Source organism: Anabrus simplex, chromosome 1 (assembly GCF_040414725.1).
Source record: "Anabrus simplex isolate iqAnaSimp1 chromosome 1, ASM4041472v1, whole genome shotgun sequence".
Classification (NCBI taxonomy): domain Eukaryota; kingdom Metazoa; phylum Arthropoda; class Insecta; order Orthoptera; family Tettigoniidae; genus Anabrus; species Anabrus simplex.
Window position 1 is genome coordinate 844,047,838 of NC_090265.1, and position 15,927 is coordinate 844,063,764.

The following is a 15,927-nucleotide window of genomic DNA, read 5'->3' on the forward strand; positions in this document are numbered from 1 at the left end:
TGTGCGGCCGAGCATTGTCATGGAGGAGGACAATGCCTGATGACAACATCCCTCTCCGCTTATTCTGAATTGCCCGTCGTAGACGTTGAATAGTCACACAGTATGCGGCTGCAGTGATGGTGGAACCACGTTCCATGAATTCCACCAACAGAACTCCTTTCCGGTCCCAGAACACAGTAGCCATACACTTTCTGTTGGAGAATGTTCGCCTGAATTTCTTTGGCTTACTCGGGGAGTGGGAATGCATCCACTGTTTGGATTGCTCTTTTGTTTCTTCCCTTTCAAAATGAACCCATGTCTCGACCCCTATGACAATTTTGTTCAAAAAATCCGGTCCTTCATCACGGTAGCGCTGGAGAAACGCTAAAGCGGCGCCCATTCGCTGTGTTTTGTGATGGTCAGACAGCATCTTCGGAACCCATCTCGCACAAAGTTTGCGGTACTGAAGTGTCTCACTCACAATTGTGTAGAGAGCTGACCTGGAAATTTCAGGAAACAAAGCACTCATCACAGAAATTGTGAACCGACGATTTTCTCGAATTGCCTGATCCACACGCTGAACAAGATCATCGGTTGACACACGCTTCCTTCCCTGGCCACCTGCATCATGGACGTCTGTACGCCCTGCTGTAAAGTTCCTGCACCATTGTCGCACTTTGCTGTCGCTCATGCACGTTTCACCATACACACGACTTAATCGGCGATGAATTTCGGCTGCATTGCACCCCTCAGCCTGAAGAAATTGAATTACACCGCGCACTTCACACTTGGCGGGCGAAGCGATCGTTGTAGCCATGTTTACGAGCGCGCTGCACGTTCACTACTGACGGGACTGAGGTGAGGCGCATAACGGTCATTTCAGAGATGTTGCGCAACACATCTGCGCAGCGGTTCATCATATATTCACGGGCGTTTGACTGTCGCGACCGATCGGACCTTGAAAAAAAAAATAGCCCTCGTAAGTTCTTGCTCCGGCAAAGAAGGGTCGAAAAACTGCATCTTTTTAAGCTGAGATATAAGATAATCCGAGTATCGTGAGGAATTGATGGAAGTGTTATACTTTCTAGAGTATAATTGGAGTTTTATCAAGTGCCGAGTCTCAGAACTCCAAAATCGTCTAAGTAGGGCCCTACTGTACTACAGAGTCTTCAAACGCAAACTCACTGGCTATAAACCACCATCTCTATGCTTTGAGCAAAAGTACGGCACACTGGCAACGTCAAATGAAGAAAATTGCAGCATTCTGGCAGACTACTTCAAGAATTTACTTAATTGCTCTAAACCGCAAAGCCCCATTGAGACCAAGGAACCCTTACTCAGGTACCCAGATTCCAGACCACCCGACAGGGATGAAATCAAGCGCCACATTGCCCGTCTCAAAAATAACAAAGCGCCGGGGGAGAGACTCAGTAGTAGCAGAACTATGGAAATATGCCCCAGAGGAATCACTTGATATCTTGCAAAAGCAAACAGAAGAAATTTGGAACAAGGAGACCCTACCCGAAGATAGGAAAATAGCTTTGATTCATCAATTACACAAAAAGGCAGCATGAAGAACATCAACAACTACAGAGGAATATCTTTGCTACCCGTGACTTATAAAATTCTATCACTTCACATCCTGGAGTCTTTGGAAGCACAAGTCGAACATCAAATAGGTGAATACCAAGAAGGGTTCAGAAAAGGTCGTTCAACAGCCGAACAGATCCAAAATCTCAAAACGATCATCAGATATTGTACACAAAGATCCAAGCAGTATGTGTCTGTCTTTGTGGACTTCAAGAAAGCGTACGACTCCACTGACCAGGAAATCTTGCTAAACATCTTAAATAAATTTGGAGTTATTTGAAACTGGGGCATTAATTAGAGCTACCCTGACCGATACAAAATCCAAAGTGAAGTTCCACGGATGTCTTTCGCATTCCTTTGACATCAAAACAGGAGTCCGACAAGGTGATGGGCTATCCCCGAAACTCTTCAACTGTGTTCTTGAAAAGATCATCAGAACCTGGCGGGTGAGATTACAGGAAACCAACTAGTCCATTAAGAAAAGGAACCAAATCCAAGGGGATCGCAACAGACTGCTTAGCATTTGCCGATGATATTGTTGCTCTCTCAAACGACATAGAAACCACTAGAGTTCAAGTTGAAATTTTAAAGGAAATTGCCGAACAAACTGGTCTGCAGATATCGTTTGAGAAAACAGAAGTAATGACTAACATCAAAGAGGCTCCACCAAAACTCCATACAAAATACGGGGACATCACCCGAGTAGACAAATTCAAATACCTGGGTGAGATCATCATGAAAAATGGACTGGACAAAGAAGCACTTTAGGAGCGAGTATGCAAACTGGAAATAGCCTACCAAACATCCCGCACAAACTACAACAAAAAATGCCTTTCCCAAAACACCAAGATACGTCACTATGAAACAGTTCTGAAGCTAGTAGTTCTATATGAAGCCGAAACCCTGTCTCTAAATGCCAACAAAGGACTCCTTGACGAACTGGAGAAAAAAAGAACGCAAAATTGTGAGCGGAGTCTTGGGATCAAAGTACAGAAATGGAATACATCAAGAGAGATCCAACGAGGAAGTCTACAGCAAAATAGAGAAAATTATCAACACAATCAGAAAAGGATGGGCACGATTTTATGGTCATCTGAAAAGAATGGACGGAAGAAAGTTAACTAAAGAAATCTTTCACTTTTTTGATTCAAACCCCAAAACCACAATTCCCTGGTTTAGAAATACCAAAGAAGACCTGCAAATGCTACATATCTCAGCTGAAGACGCCCTTAACAGAGATCTCTTCCACAAGAAAATATTGACGAACGGGCTAAGCCGAGACGAGAAACCGAAGAGAAGACACGGTGCCCCTTGGACAGAGGAGCGTACGCAGGCCCACTCACAAAGAATGACGGAAATTTGGGCTCTAAAGAAGGCCAAGTTCAGTGACAAATGCAACAAGACTTAATGTGGTCCTTGATGGCCCCAGCGAATCATTAATAATAATAATAATAATAATAATAATAATAATAATAATAATAATAATAAACGTGGTTCATGGTGTGGGTTACTGTAGTCACGTCCTAGTTCGTGAACCATGGGCAATGGCTGAGTGGCCTAGTAAGTGGTCCTGAGAGTCGGGATATCAGCTGCTATAGAATGGGAGTGGGTATCTCGGACTTATTCTAAGTCATGGACCTCCTTGTGCTCAGGCGGCTAGGACTATACAATCCACTGTGGTCTCTAACCCGTTACAGGAGAAATCCTCACTTGGACTATGTGTAAGTGGGGGAGCATCCTGCTTCATGAATTTACCGAGCTCAGAACATTTTAAGCAAGCCTCGGACCTATGGGAGTAACGGAGCCCCACTCTCGTTTGACAGGCGAGGGACTCCTTGGAAACAGCTTGGCGAACGAAATGGAATTCGATGGAGAGCTATCAATATTAATGGGGCTTATGGAAGAAAGAAAGTAGACCTGGCCGAGTCAGCAAAGAGGATGCATCTGGATGACTAGAAGTAGTAAGTGACATTCGGCTAAGGGGAGATAACGAGGAAGAGATGGAAGATTATAAAGTGTACTTGATGGGTGTTAAAAAGGAAAGGGCAGAGAATGGGTTAGGAATGTTTATCAGGAATACTATTGCAGGCAACAGAGTTTCTGTTAGGCACGTAAATGAGCGAATGATGTGAGTAGATTTGGCATTTGAAGGAATTAGGACGTCTCAGGGTATTCGCCATGTGAGGGTGCAGATGAGGATGAAGTTGACACGTTTTATGAAGCATTGAGTGACATCGTAGTCAGAGTCAACAGCAAGGACAGGATAGTGCTAATGGGCGATTTCAATGCGATAGTTGGAAATAGAACTGAAGGATACGAAAGGGTGATTGGTAAATGTGGGGAAGATATGGAAGCTAATGGGAATGGGAAGTGTTTGCTAGACTTCTGTGCTAGTATGGGTTTAGCAGTAACGAATACATTCTTCAAGCATAAGGCTATTCACTGCTAAACATGGGAGGCTAGGGGTACCAGATCAATAACAGACTATATCTTTTGGTCTAGGATAGAGAAAGTGAAATCTGTCTGCAAACGAATAAGGGTAGAAAATCTCCAGGACGAGGAAATTAGACAGAAGTACATGGATATGATTAGTGAGAAGTTTCAAAGCATGGACAGTAAGCAGGTTCAGGATATAGAAAGAGAATGGGTGGCATACAGGGATACTGTAGTACAAACAGCAAGGGAATGCCTAAGAAACTCCGTGTGTAAGGATGGGAAAAAGCGAATATCTTGGTGGAATGATGAAGTGAGATCAGCTTGTAAACGTAACAAGAAGGCTTATCAGAAATGGCTCCAAACAAGGGATGATGCAGACAGGGGTTTGTATGTAGATGAAAGAAACAGAGAGAAATAAACAGTTCTTGAATCCAAACAGAAGTCGTGAGAAGATTTTGGTAATAACCTGGAAAGGCTAGGTCAAGCACCAGGGAAACCTTTCTGGACAGTAATAAAAAATCTTAGGAAGGGAGGGGAAAAAGGAAATGAACAGTATTTTGGGTAATTCAGGTGAACTCATAATACATCCCAGGGAATCACTGGAGAGGTGGAGGGAATATTTTGAACATCTTCTCAATGTAAAAGGAAATCATCCTGGTGGTGTTGTGAACAGCCAAGCTCATGGGGAGGAGGAAAATGATGTTGGTGAAATTACGCCTGAGGAAGTGGAAAGGGTGGTAAATAAACTCCATTTTCATAAAGCAGCAGGAATAGATTAAATTAGTCCTGAAATGGTGAAGTATAGTGGGCAGGCAGGGGTAAAATGGCTTCATAGAGTAGTAAGATTAGAATGGAGTGTTGGTAAGGTACCTTCAGATTGGTCAAAAGCAGTAATTGCACCTACTTGTATAAACAGGAGAACAGGAAGGATTGCAAGTATACCAGGCAAAGTATTCACCGGCATCTTGGAAGGGAGGGTGCGATTAGTGGTTGAGAAGAAGTTGGATGAAAACCAGTGTGGTTTCAGACCAAAGAGGATCAGATTTTCAGTATGCGCCAGATAACTGAAGAATGTTATGAGAGGAATAGACAGTTGTGTTTATGTTTCGTAGATCTAGAGAAAGCATATGACAGGGTACCGAGGGAAAAGATGTTCGCCATACTGGCGGACTATGGAATTAAGTGTAGATTATTAAAATCAATCAAAGGCATTTCTGTTGACAACTGGGTTTCAGTGAAAATTGATGGTAAATGAGTTCTTGGTTCAGGGTACTTACAGGGGTTAGACAAGGCTGTAATCTTTCACCTTAGCTGTTCGTAGTTTACATGGATCATCTGCTGAAAGGTATAAAGTGACAGGGAGAGATTCAGTTTGGTGGAAATGTAGTAAGTAGTCTGTCCTATGCTGACGACTTGGTCTTAATGGCAGATTGTGCCGAAAGCCTGCAGTCTAAAATCTTGGAACCTGAAAATAGGTGAAATGAGCATGGTATGAAAATGAGCCTTTCAAAGACAAAATTGATGTCAGTAGGTAAGAAATTCAACAGAATTGAATGTCAGATTGGTGATACAAAGCTGGAACAGGTAGATAATTTCAAGTATTTACATTGTGTGTTCTCCCAGGATGGTAATATAGTAAGTGAGATTGAATCAAGGTGTAGTAAAGCTAATGTGGTGAGCGCATAGTCGCGAACAATATTCTGTAAGAAGGAAGTCAGCTCCCGGGTGAAACTATCTTTACATGTCTGTTTTCAGACCAACTTTGCTTTACGGGATCGAAAGCTGGGTGGACACAGGATATCTTATTCATGAGTTAGGAATAACAGACATGAAAGTAGCAAGAATGATTGCTGGTACAAACAGGTGGGAACAATGGCAGGAGGGTACTTGGAACGAGGAGGTACAGGCTAAGTTATGAATTAACTTGATGGATGAAGCTGTACGCATAAACCGGCTTTGGTGGTGGAGTCATGTGAGACGAATGGAGGAGGATAGGTTACCTAGGAGAATAATGGACTCTGTCATAGACGGTAAGACGAGTAGAGGGAGACCAAGACGACTATGGTTAGACTCAGTTTCTAACGATTTAAAGATAAGAGGTATAGAACTAAATGAGGCCACAGCACCAGTTTTTAAGTGATATTTGTTCGTGACCTCGACCTCTGTAGAGCTTTTGCCACTACTTCCACCATATAATAGGAACCTGCGTGTAAGTGTAATTGCAGAAGTGTAGTGTTGAATGTGATGAAAGGAAGGTTAAAGACGACACAAACACCCAGTCCCCAGGCCAGGAATATTAATAATTTGCAATTAAAAATCCCTGACCCGGCCAGGAATCGAACCAGGTGCCACCGGGTGACAGGTGGACGCGTTGCCCCCTGCACCGCGGGGTGGCGACATTTAGTAAATTCACAGAGGCTTGCAGGCTGAACGCTGAAAGGCATAACGGTCTATAATGGTTATGTATGTATGTATGTATAAACAACAAGTACCGTTCTGCAAAAGCCTATGTTCGTATAATTTAGCATTTAAATTAGGAACTGTAGAATATGCAAAAGGAATGACAATAGGGCAGAAAGACACACTGGACCACCGCCTAGGGAAAAATCATTCCGGAAATATGGTATCAGCAATGCACTTTATGATACTGAAGACAGAGTGCTTTTTGAAGAACCAGAAACTAGTAACGGAAGTGAAAAACAGCATTATGAGTAACAGTGAAAATGAATATATTGTGCCTGTACTTAGAATGTAATGTTCCTTGCTTAAATTTTGGAAAATATATTTGTTCTTAAATTTCCAACCTAAAATCATGGTCAGTCTTCTGGCCCAAAAAATGCGATACTATACATAACTATTGCATTAACGCAGGTTTTGCCCCTTGGCTCGTGTGTAAAATTATATAATATCTAAATCCAGGGCTTCTCTCATGGCAAAACACACCAGAACGGTGTTCCAGAACCTCTATGATGAAACAAGTGTGGAAAGTGATCTTTCCAGATGAACCTCACCATGACTCCAGGAATGTTTTCCATGTCAATGAAAACATTAACCTCACCATCATTATTCATAATATTTGTTGGACCTCCTCTAAGCACGTTTGACCCAACAAACATGGCTGCTTCAATGTCACCATTCTGGAACAAACACCAAAAACAAGACACAAAAACACGCCAAGGATGATGGTGACATGTCTAAAAACTGGAAACTGTGTGTTGTTTAAAAACTAACACTTTCTCTTGGTTCCCTCGGAAAGTTCCAGTGCTGCTTTTTCATTGCATCCCTGACCCAGTCAATGACTGGAAAACAGGTTGTAGGTTTCATCACAATAACCAACTTAGTGATCTAGTGTCCTACAGATGCATAATGTGCCTGCTTTTAACCCTTCTCTATAAAAAAATACATTTTTTACGGCAGATTAGTGGGACCTAAGCTATCACGAAGGAAACACTCTCTTCTCAGTCAAATCACATTTTTACACAAGCATTTTAATTGTTTTTACTGCACAAATATCCATTACTTGTATTAAAGTGCTACCAAATATTCAAAGAATCTGTGCTCCAAAAATTAATTTTCCAATGTGCAGTAGAGATGGGAGTTACATATCGTAACATGATACTGTATCCTAATCCATAACAGTAAGCTGTTCTAGAAATATTATGTTCCTCCGGAGACCCTAATACAAAAGTAACTGTCTAAGCGAAGCCAAAGGAAAGTTAGGGAGTTTCTGATTGGCTAACGGGTATTAGGAAGCATAGCAGCTTGCTTTAAGCGTGCACTCTTGAGCAGGCGTGAGCGATACTTTTTTAACAGTTTAGTGGTAGTACTGATATTCCTATCCTGTTATTTGCTGGTCGGTTACAGATATTCTTTAGGTATTCGAAGTTTTTTGTATTAGGCTTACTGGTGGTAATACATACAGACGCGTAGTTCCCCACAACAGTTACGCGCGGTGTTCCCACCTTGCATCTCGAGTTTCACTCCGTGTTCTGGACAACGAGTGAGTGGATGTATTACATCCGATACGATTTATGTGGGCAACTCAATCACAGGAAAATGGTTTCTTAGAAACTCGTTGAAATAAGGTACCCTATTATTATTTTAAAAAATTAAAAATTCTACCGGTTCATATAGTTCTAATAATGTACATGGTACTCAAATATCAGGTCCTGAAAAGCTTTCGCAGCCAGCCCCGTGGTGTAGGGGTAGCGTGCTTGCCTCGTACCCAGAGGCCCCGGGTTCGATTCCCAGCCAGGTCAGGGATTTTTACCTGGACCTGAGGGCTGGTTCGAGGTCCACTCATCCTACGTGATTAGAATTGAGGAGCCATCTGACGGGGAGATGACGGCTCCAGTCTAGAAAGCCAAGAATAACGGCCGAGAGGATTCGTCGTGCTGACCACACGACACCTCGTAATCTGCAGACCTTCGGGCTGAGCGGCGGTCGCTTGGTAGGCCAAGGCCCTTCACGGGCTGTAGTGTCATGGGTTTTTTAAAAAAATTTCTTTGAAAAGCTATCGCAAGTCCCATCACGTGAATCTGTGCATTCTGAAATTTTGTCATCGACTGCAACCTGTGAGGCAGTGCAGCAAAATTACATGTAACCAATCTCATGATTAGTACCCATACTGAATTTGCTATAATATGCTTACAATATTGTGATTTTTTATATCCCACCTTTTCATTACAATTGGTTTTATGTTGTTAGATCATAATGCTACAACACTGTTTTATAGGGACATGTTTCGCTTGAAATTCAAGCATCCTCAGCCTATATAATCATCTCAAGGTTAAGACCTGTCATATTTGATTAGTTTTGACAAATTTGTGCTTAATTATAATTCTAACAATAAAGTAATAAAATATATAAACACAGGAATTTATGAACACATTGATAGTTTAACAATATGAATGACTATACTAAAATTGGAATAACCGTTAATTCTAAAGATATTGACATCAAAACACAGTGTCTTCAAATGTTGAAAATTTGGCTAAAATTGTTTTCTCAAAGTTCTAGTTTATTAAAAACAATTGTAATTTGACTTCTATGTTAAAACTTGAGTTGTAATTATAGTTAAAACTTATAGGTGTCTTAAGATTAAAATCTTAGATCCGTTTGGAATTCAGCTTCTTGTTTTAATTTTGAGGCTTGCTACTGTAATTTAATAGTTTTGGACAGTAAAATGTTGAATTAGTTAGTTCCATCGAACTAGTCTTGTTTTTACGATCAGATTTTCTGTTGGTAGTAGTTTGTATGTATGAGGTATTTAGTCCAAAGGGACGTCAATTCAAAATCTTGAGGAGTTGATTTGTTTCTTTCATCTGGTACAACAGATAACAGTCACCGTAATGTAACAAAGTCCACAAGGTTTTGTAGTAGCAGTCAAAGGCATGCACCATCATTCAAATATTATGAAAGAAACAAATCAACTTCTCAAGATTTTGGATTGATGTCCCTTTTGACTAAATACCTCATAAATACAAACTACTACCAACGGAAAATCTGATCGTAAAAGCAAGACTAGTTTGATGAACCTAACTAATTCAACATTTTACTGTCCAAAATTAAAACAAGAAGCTGAATTCCAAACGGATCCAAGATTTTAATCTTAAGACACCAATAAGTTTTAACTATAATTACGACTCAAGTTTTAACATAGAAGTCAAATTACAATTGTTTTTAATAAACTAGAACTTTGAGAAAACAATTTTAGCCAAATTTTCAACATTTGAAGACACTGTGTTTTGGATGTCAATATCTTTAGAATTAACGGTTATTCCAATTTTAGTATAGTTATTCATATTGTTAAACTATTAATGTGTTCATAAATTCCTATGTTTATATATTTTATTACTTTATTGTCAGAATTATAATTAAGCACAAATTTGTCAAAACTAATCAAATATGACAGGTCTTAACCTTGAGATGATTATATAGGCTGAGGATGCTTGAATTTCAAGCGAAATATGTCCCTATAAAACAGTGTTGTAGCATTATGATCTAACAACATAAAACCAATTGTATTGAAAAGGTGGGATATAAAAAATCACAATATTGTAAGCATATTAAGTGCAGCAAAAGCCGCTATCGTAATTTTTACCAATACAAAAGAGAAGGAGTGGTATACAGAAAAAAATAAAAGACGCTGGACAAGCCACCGACACTGTTGTTTACCACATATCCACAACCTTCTGTAAATGACAAAATATGATTTTGGAGCATTTTATACTTGATTTCCAGGGCGAGTTGGCTACATGGTTTGCGTTAAGTAGCTGTTAGGTTGTATTCGGGAGATGGTGGATTCGAACTCCACTACCGGCAGTCCTTAAGATGGTTTTTGGTGGTTTCCCACTTTCACATCAAGCAAATGCTGGGACTGTTCCTCAGTTAAGGCCACAGTTGACTCCGACATAATCCTGTCCTATCCTATCCCATTGTCACCTTAAGATCAGTCTGTGTCGGTGCAAAGTAAAATAAGATATAACAAAATAAAGTACTGGATTAAACTCTGCTTACGTCTTGCCTGGTAGGGATATTTTCTCATGACTCATTCCAGCGGCATCTGAAGTGTATATGACACTCGTTCATCAACATATTTTATAAAGTCTGGTCCTAATGTCTGTTTAACTACAGATCCTTGCACATCTATGAATGCACATAGCAGACACGGCGCTACTTATACATGAAGGTTTCGAAGTATTGGTATTAGTTCTCGGAATGTAAATGGTTCACTGCAAACATTTTTAGTTAAGAATGTGAGTGACGAGCTAGCAAAAGAGACAGTGGGAGAGAAGAAAGCGAGATGAAGATATAGTATTGCTATTTATAAGTGCTTTCTAAGGTGTGTTTAGGGGCTACAAGAGACAGCAGGTATAAGGAATGTTCCTTCCAGAAGTTGACCTGCAACTTGTATTATGTTACTTTTATATCCTAATACTCCAACCTAATACTACAGTGTAACGGATACACAGGAACATGATACTGGAAAGTAACCATTTGTCCCATCCCTAATGTGCAGAACATTAACCCTCGAAATGGCAAACCCCTGATATCAGACATTTTTATTGCAATAATCGAACTACTATCCATCGAGAGGTGCTAATTATGAATCAATTGAAAGAGAAATGTTCGGTCATTATCAGGAAATAGTTTTTACAGTTGCACACTGTAGTAATTGTACAGTATATAAAATATTGTCAAAGTAGCTTCATAATCTCTGTGTCTTTCGCTAACAACTACATACTCAACGGTATGTCTCAGATGAGCCAGTGACAATTAGTTGCTAGTTTTCCTTCTGATATAAGCCCGAAGTGCTGATATGTAGCCTACTCGTATCAGCCATATCAAAACATTTCTTGATTCTTCTGGTGGACTGAATTTGTTGGGCGTTGTGATAAATTATGAGTCAGTGGTTAGCGAGGAATCTAGTTGACGTCTTTTGTAATGTTCCGGGCTGTGTTTGTGATCCAACTATTGTTGGAACAGGTTTATGCAGATTTGAGTTTGTGAATGTGTAAATAACTTTATTATGGCAGACAATTTTCAGGAACAAACTATCGTACTTGAATGAGATACCACACAGGAACAGTAAATAAAATTTCAAAGAGATTGTTTCAGGTACAAAACTTGAATCTATTTTAGGCGAGGTGACATGCTGCTGGTAGCTTATACAGAGAAGAAAACATAACCAGTTTATGCCTCACAACTGGGTATCACGCCAAGGACAATGTAGCAAGAAGCCGAAAGGTAATGAGCGGTTGAAACCCCTACTGATCCACAGTATAATATCTTTATTGGAGGTGTGGATACTAAAAATAAGTGCATTTATCAGATGGACTGAAAGGTACACGAAGCATCTTAGATGTGAATCTTCCATGGTCTGTTGAGTTATTTAGGCCTAGTTCTTCTTCCAGGTTGAACCGTGTTGTTCTTTTTCTGTACCTCCCGTAAAATTTGAATACACTGCAGTATTCTGTGTCAAAGAGAACAGAAATACCCCTGCTTAATCCGAGGTAATTAGTCTCCCCGGGACCTGACATGAACATACAGGACGAATCCCTTAAGTTACATAACAGCACCAGTAATTCCAACTACTTGCCGAGTGACACATGCTTTCCACATGTTTGAGGCCCCACGGGGCTTGTGTCAGCCAGCTCGATAGCTGCAGTCGCTTAAGTGCGGCCAGTATCCAGTATTCGGGAGACAGTAGGTTCTAACCCCACTGTCGGCAGCCCTGAAGATGGTTTTCCGTGGTTTCCCAGTTTCACACCAGGCGAATGCTGGGGCTATACCTTATTTAAGGCCACGGCCGCTTCCTTCCCACTCCTAACCCTTTCCTGTTCCATCGTCGCCATAAGACCCATCTGTGTCAGTGCGACGCAAAAAAAAAAAAAAAAGGAAAGAAAAAGAGAGGAGGCTACTTAAATATGAAGCATAATAACGACTCTCACAGCTGATTTAGATGCCTGTGGAGAATAATTAGGCCTATCTCGTATCAAGTAGGGGTATTTCAGTTACAATGACATAGAATACTTCAGTGTTTCATAATGTAGGCAAACTGTATGGAAGGTACAAAAAACAACTGTACAAAGCAACTTTATTTTTCCCCCTCCAAATCTTCTAGATATCGGATTATTTGATGCATACATCCTGTACATAATGAACACTGGTAAGTCTTTACCAAGATGAGACTTCATGGTCAGTACAGTTAGAGGATTGGTAAATGAACCCATCCCAGTTCCTGTTATCAGTTAGGGTTATGGTGGAAATTCAACAGGGATGTTATCATAAACTAGTACATTTCTGCAGGCCTGACATCATTACTCCAGCCCGGTTGACAAGATTTTCACACCTGCGGAACGACTGTCATTTGTTTTCACGCTCACAGCCTTCTCGGGAAGGATGTTGTCATCTTGATTTATGAGTTTCTTATATGTACATGTAAGGATGTTGTCAAGTGCTGCTCAGTGCTGCCAACCTCTGTACTTAGGAAGTAATGAGTAAGTGGTGCTTCGATAGCTGTGTGGACGTTAGGATAGCACCTGGACAAGACCAGTGATATAGGGACAAGCAAAGTGGCGCTAGGCCTCTAGTTTTGTGTGGAAACACGATTGGTCTGGACTGGTTCTTGCCGTGTGGATGTTAGGATAGGACCTGGACAAGACCAGTGATACAGGGACAAGCACAGAGGGTCTGGAGGCGTAAACCCCCAGGTTAGAATCCACAAAGCGGCCCTAGGCCTCTAGTTTCATGTGGAAACACGATTGGTCTGGACTGGTTCCTGCCGTGCGGATGTTAGGATAGGACCTGAACAAGACCATTGGTTTGGAGTGTATTGTACATTGCTTCCGTAACATGTTACATTTTCTTGCGTTTTTATTGTGTTAGGGTTGGTAACGGATTATGATTAACATTATTGACGGGAACGAGATTACGTGCCACTTTACACTGGCCAATAGGAATGCAAGTAGCTACTTCAGAAATGAAAATGGCATATAATAATCTTCATTAGGTTATAGCAAAGAGGGTCTGGGGGCATAAGCCCCCAGGTTAGAAGCTGTGAAGCGGCCCTAGGCCTCTAGTTTCGTGTGGAAACACGACTGGTCTGGTTCTTGCTGTGCGGACATTAGAATAGGACCTGGACAAGACCATTGGTTTGGAATGTACTGTACATTATTTCCTCAACACGTTACATTTTCTTGCGCTTTTATTGTACTGGGGTTGGTAACGTATTATGATTAACATTATTGACGGGAACGAGATCACGTGCCACTTTACATTGGCTAATAGGACTGCAAGTAGCTACTTTAGAAATGAAAATGGCGTGTAACACTTTTCATTAGGTTATAAAAGTAAATGTACTTCTTGGGGCGGAACGGTGGGTTCCTGTACATCGCAATGAACACATCTTTCCTCTGAGATGCACTCCACGTAAGATTTCATTCATTTCCACTTACCTATAACATTTTAAATATGTTGTCAACCGGGCTGGAGTAATACCGGCCTGACAATAGTCAAGTAAAAAGGAAGACTCACCCATGAGACTCTGAAATTTACAAGCTGTGGTGAACAGTTGTATAAATCGTAGACCTATACTTTTTAAATTCAGACCAGTACTATTAACTATATAAAATTTAGAGTAAAAGTTTTGCAAAAGTAAGCAATATAAACAAATTCAAACATTTTTTTTTTGTCTTCAGATTTCTGGAAGGTAAATAACTGTTTTAACAACATAATATTCTTATTCCTTGTTATTTTATGGATAAAACAATTTAGGTTTGCCCACCATTTTGTCGATGTATAACTTGTCAATGATTATTGGCAATATTTACGTTAAGAGTCTGCAATGCCAGTAAAATACCCTTACCATAACAGGAGAAATGACCACCAGCTTGAGGGTTAACAGTCACTTCTAATAAACAGGGAAAGAAGTAGTTTGTTCTCTCTCAGTAGATGGGGTATAACATGGCATTATACCTTGGATAGCAAACCATATACTCCAAGTATTTGCCAACATACACAGAATAGTCATCTCAGTCAAATATTGGAATAATTGGTTCCAGACCCTTGAGGACTGATGTAGACTGATAATCATCTTTACAACCTCCCATTCAATTGCTCTTTCTAAACTCATTGCTACTTGGCCCAATCAGAGGTCTCTGCAAATGCAGAAAGCTGAACACCAAACTACTCACCTATAGCAAGAATGCCGCCTTTCTTCTCATTGATATCCGATCCGGACACCATTTCAAATATGTGGTGGTTAAACTCATCCATAAATGATATCAATTCTTCCACAGAAACTTCTCGCAATTCCGTTTTTACCTAAGAGCGACAAAGCAAGTGGATAGTAGGCTTTTATTGCGAAATAATACACGTTATTTATATGCATAAAATACACAGTTACTAAGTGAGAATATTATGCTTACATAGTGATACAAATCTCTTGCGGCTTTTGACCGGACTTCTGCGTGTCGGGACTTCAGTCCAGACACGAACTGCTGCATCAATGCATTCGACATCTTTACTTAGAGTGTGGCTTAAGTTACGGCATGAAAATACCACAAACAGAAATAAACATATCAAAAGAAATTTCTCACAGGTCAATCTTCAGTTCCCTAGTGTCAATACTCGGCATTCACTTTGTTCGTTTTTGTCATATCGATATTTATAGACGTAACCATTTAGAGCACAATTAGGCCTATTAAATACTGAAAAACAATGACTGCACACTTAAATTAATTGAAAAGGATATACCACACAAAAAGCTCCTGTCAACACAACACAAACAAGGTAGCTCTCTTACATTACAGCTGTAAAACTTCCAATGAGTACTCAACCAAGCGTTATTGAAGATAACTGATTCCCGTTCACTCTAAACTTCAATGTATTTTGCACGATTAGAAACGATTATTGTGTGAATAATCTAACTTCTTTCTTTGTCGTGTATGTTTGGACTTCATTAATATACGGATATTCACTGTTAAATATATTAAAGTGGGAAACTAATACTAAACTTATGAGGTGCAGTCTTTGTTGAGTAGACTTATGTTAGTTACATATATTCAATAATGGCAGGTATAATCCCACCAGCAAGGTAAAGGGACATGAAGTGCTTAGTATACGCCAAGAGTGAGAGTATGCAACATAAATAAGAGTGTCGATTTGATGGTGTTATGCATCATTTGAATCAAGTGCCAAAAATTGATTTGTTATATTATTGCTCCATCTGGTGGCAGAAGTTTAGTTTTACAGTTTATTGTTCGGCCCTACGTCCACAGGATAGTTTCGCTGGAATAAATTTTGGCCGATCCACAGCCATCCCTATCAAGCTAGCCGTGGCGAAATCCAACAGCCCAAAGATGAGACTTCATAGTCAGTACAGTTAGAGGATTCCACTTTGATCCTTCAGTTCGTTTC

The 15,927-nt window shown here is 40.3% G+C and overlaps 1 protein-coding gene across 2 annotated transcripts in view; it reads right to left on the reverse strand.

The window, feature by feature from the left end:
• Window positions 1–15,270, reverse strand: part of mTor (serine/threonine-protein kinase Tor) — a 415,570-nt gene extending 400,300 nt beyond the window's left edge. For both annotated transcript variants that reach the window (XM_067136412.2, XM_067136411.2), the window contains exons 1-2: window positions 14,937–15,270; window positions 14,703–14,832 (exon numbers count right to left, since the gene is read on the reverse strand). In XM_067136412.2, coding sequence (XP_066992513.2) covers window positions 14,703–14,832; window positions 14,937–15,029 — 223 coding nt within the window. In that variant the 5' untranslated portion in view covers window positions 15,030–15,270. The remainder of the gene's footprint in view (window positions 1–14,702; window positions 14,833–14,936) is intronic.
• Between the last annotated feature and the right edge of the window lie 657 nt (window positions 15,271–15,927).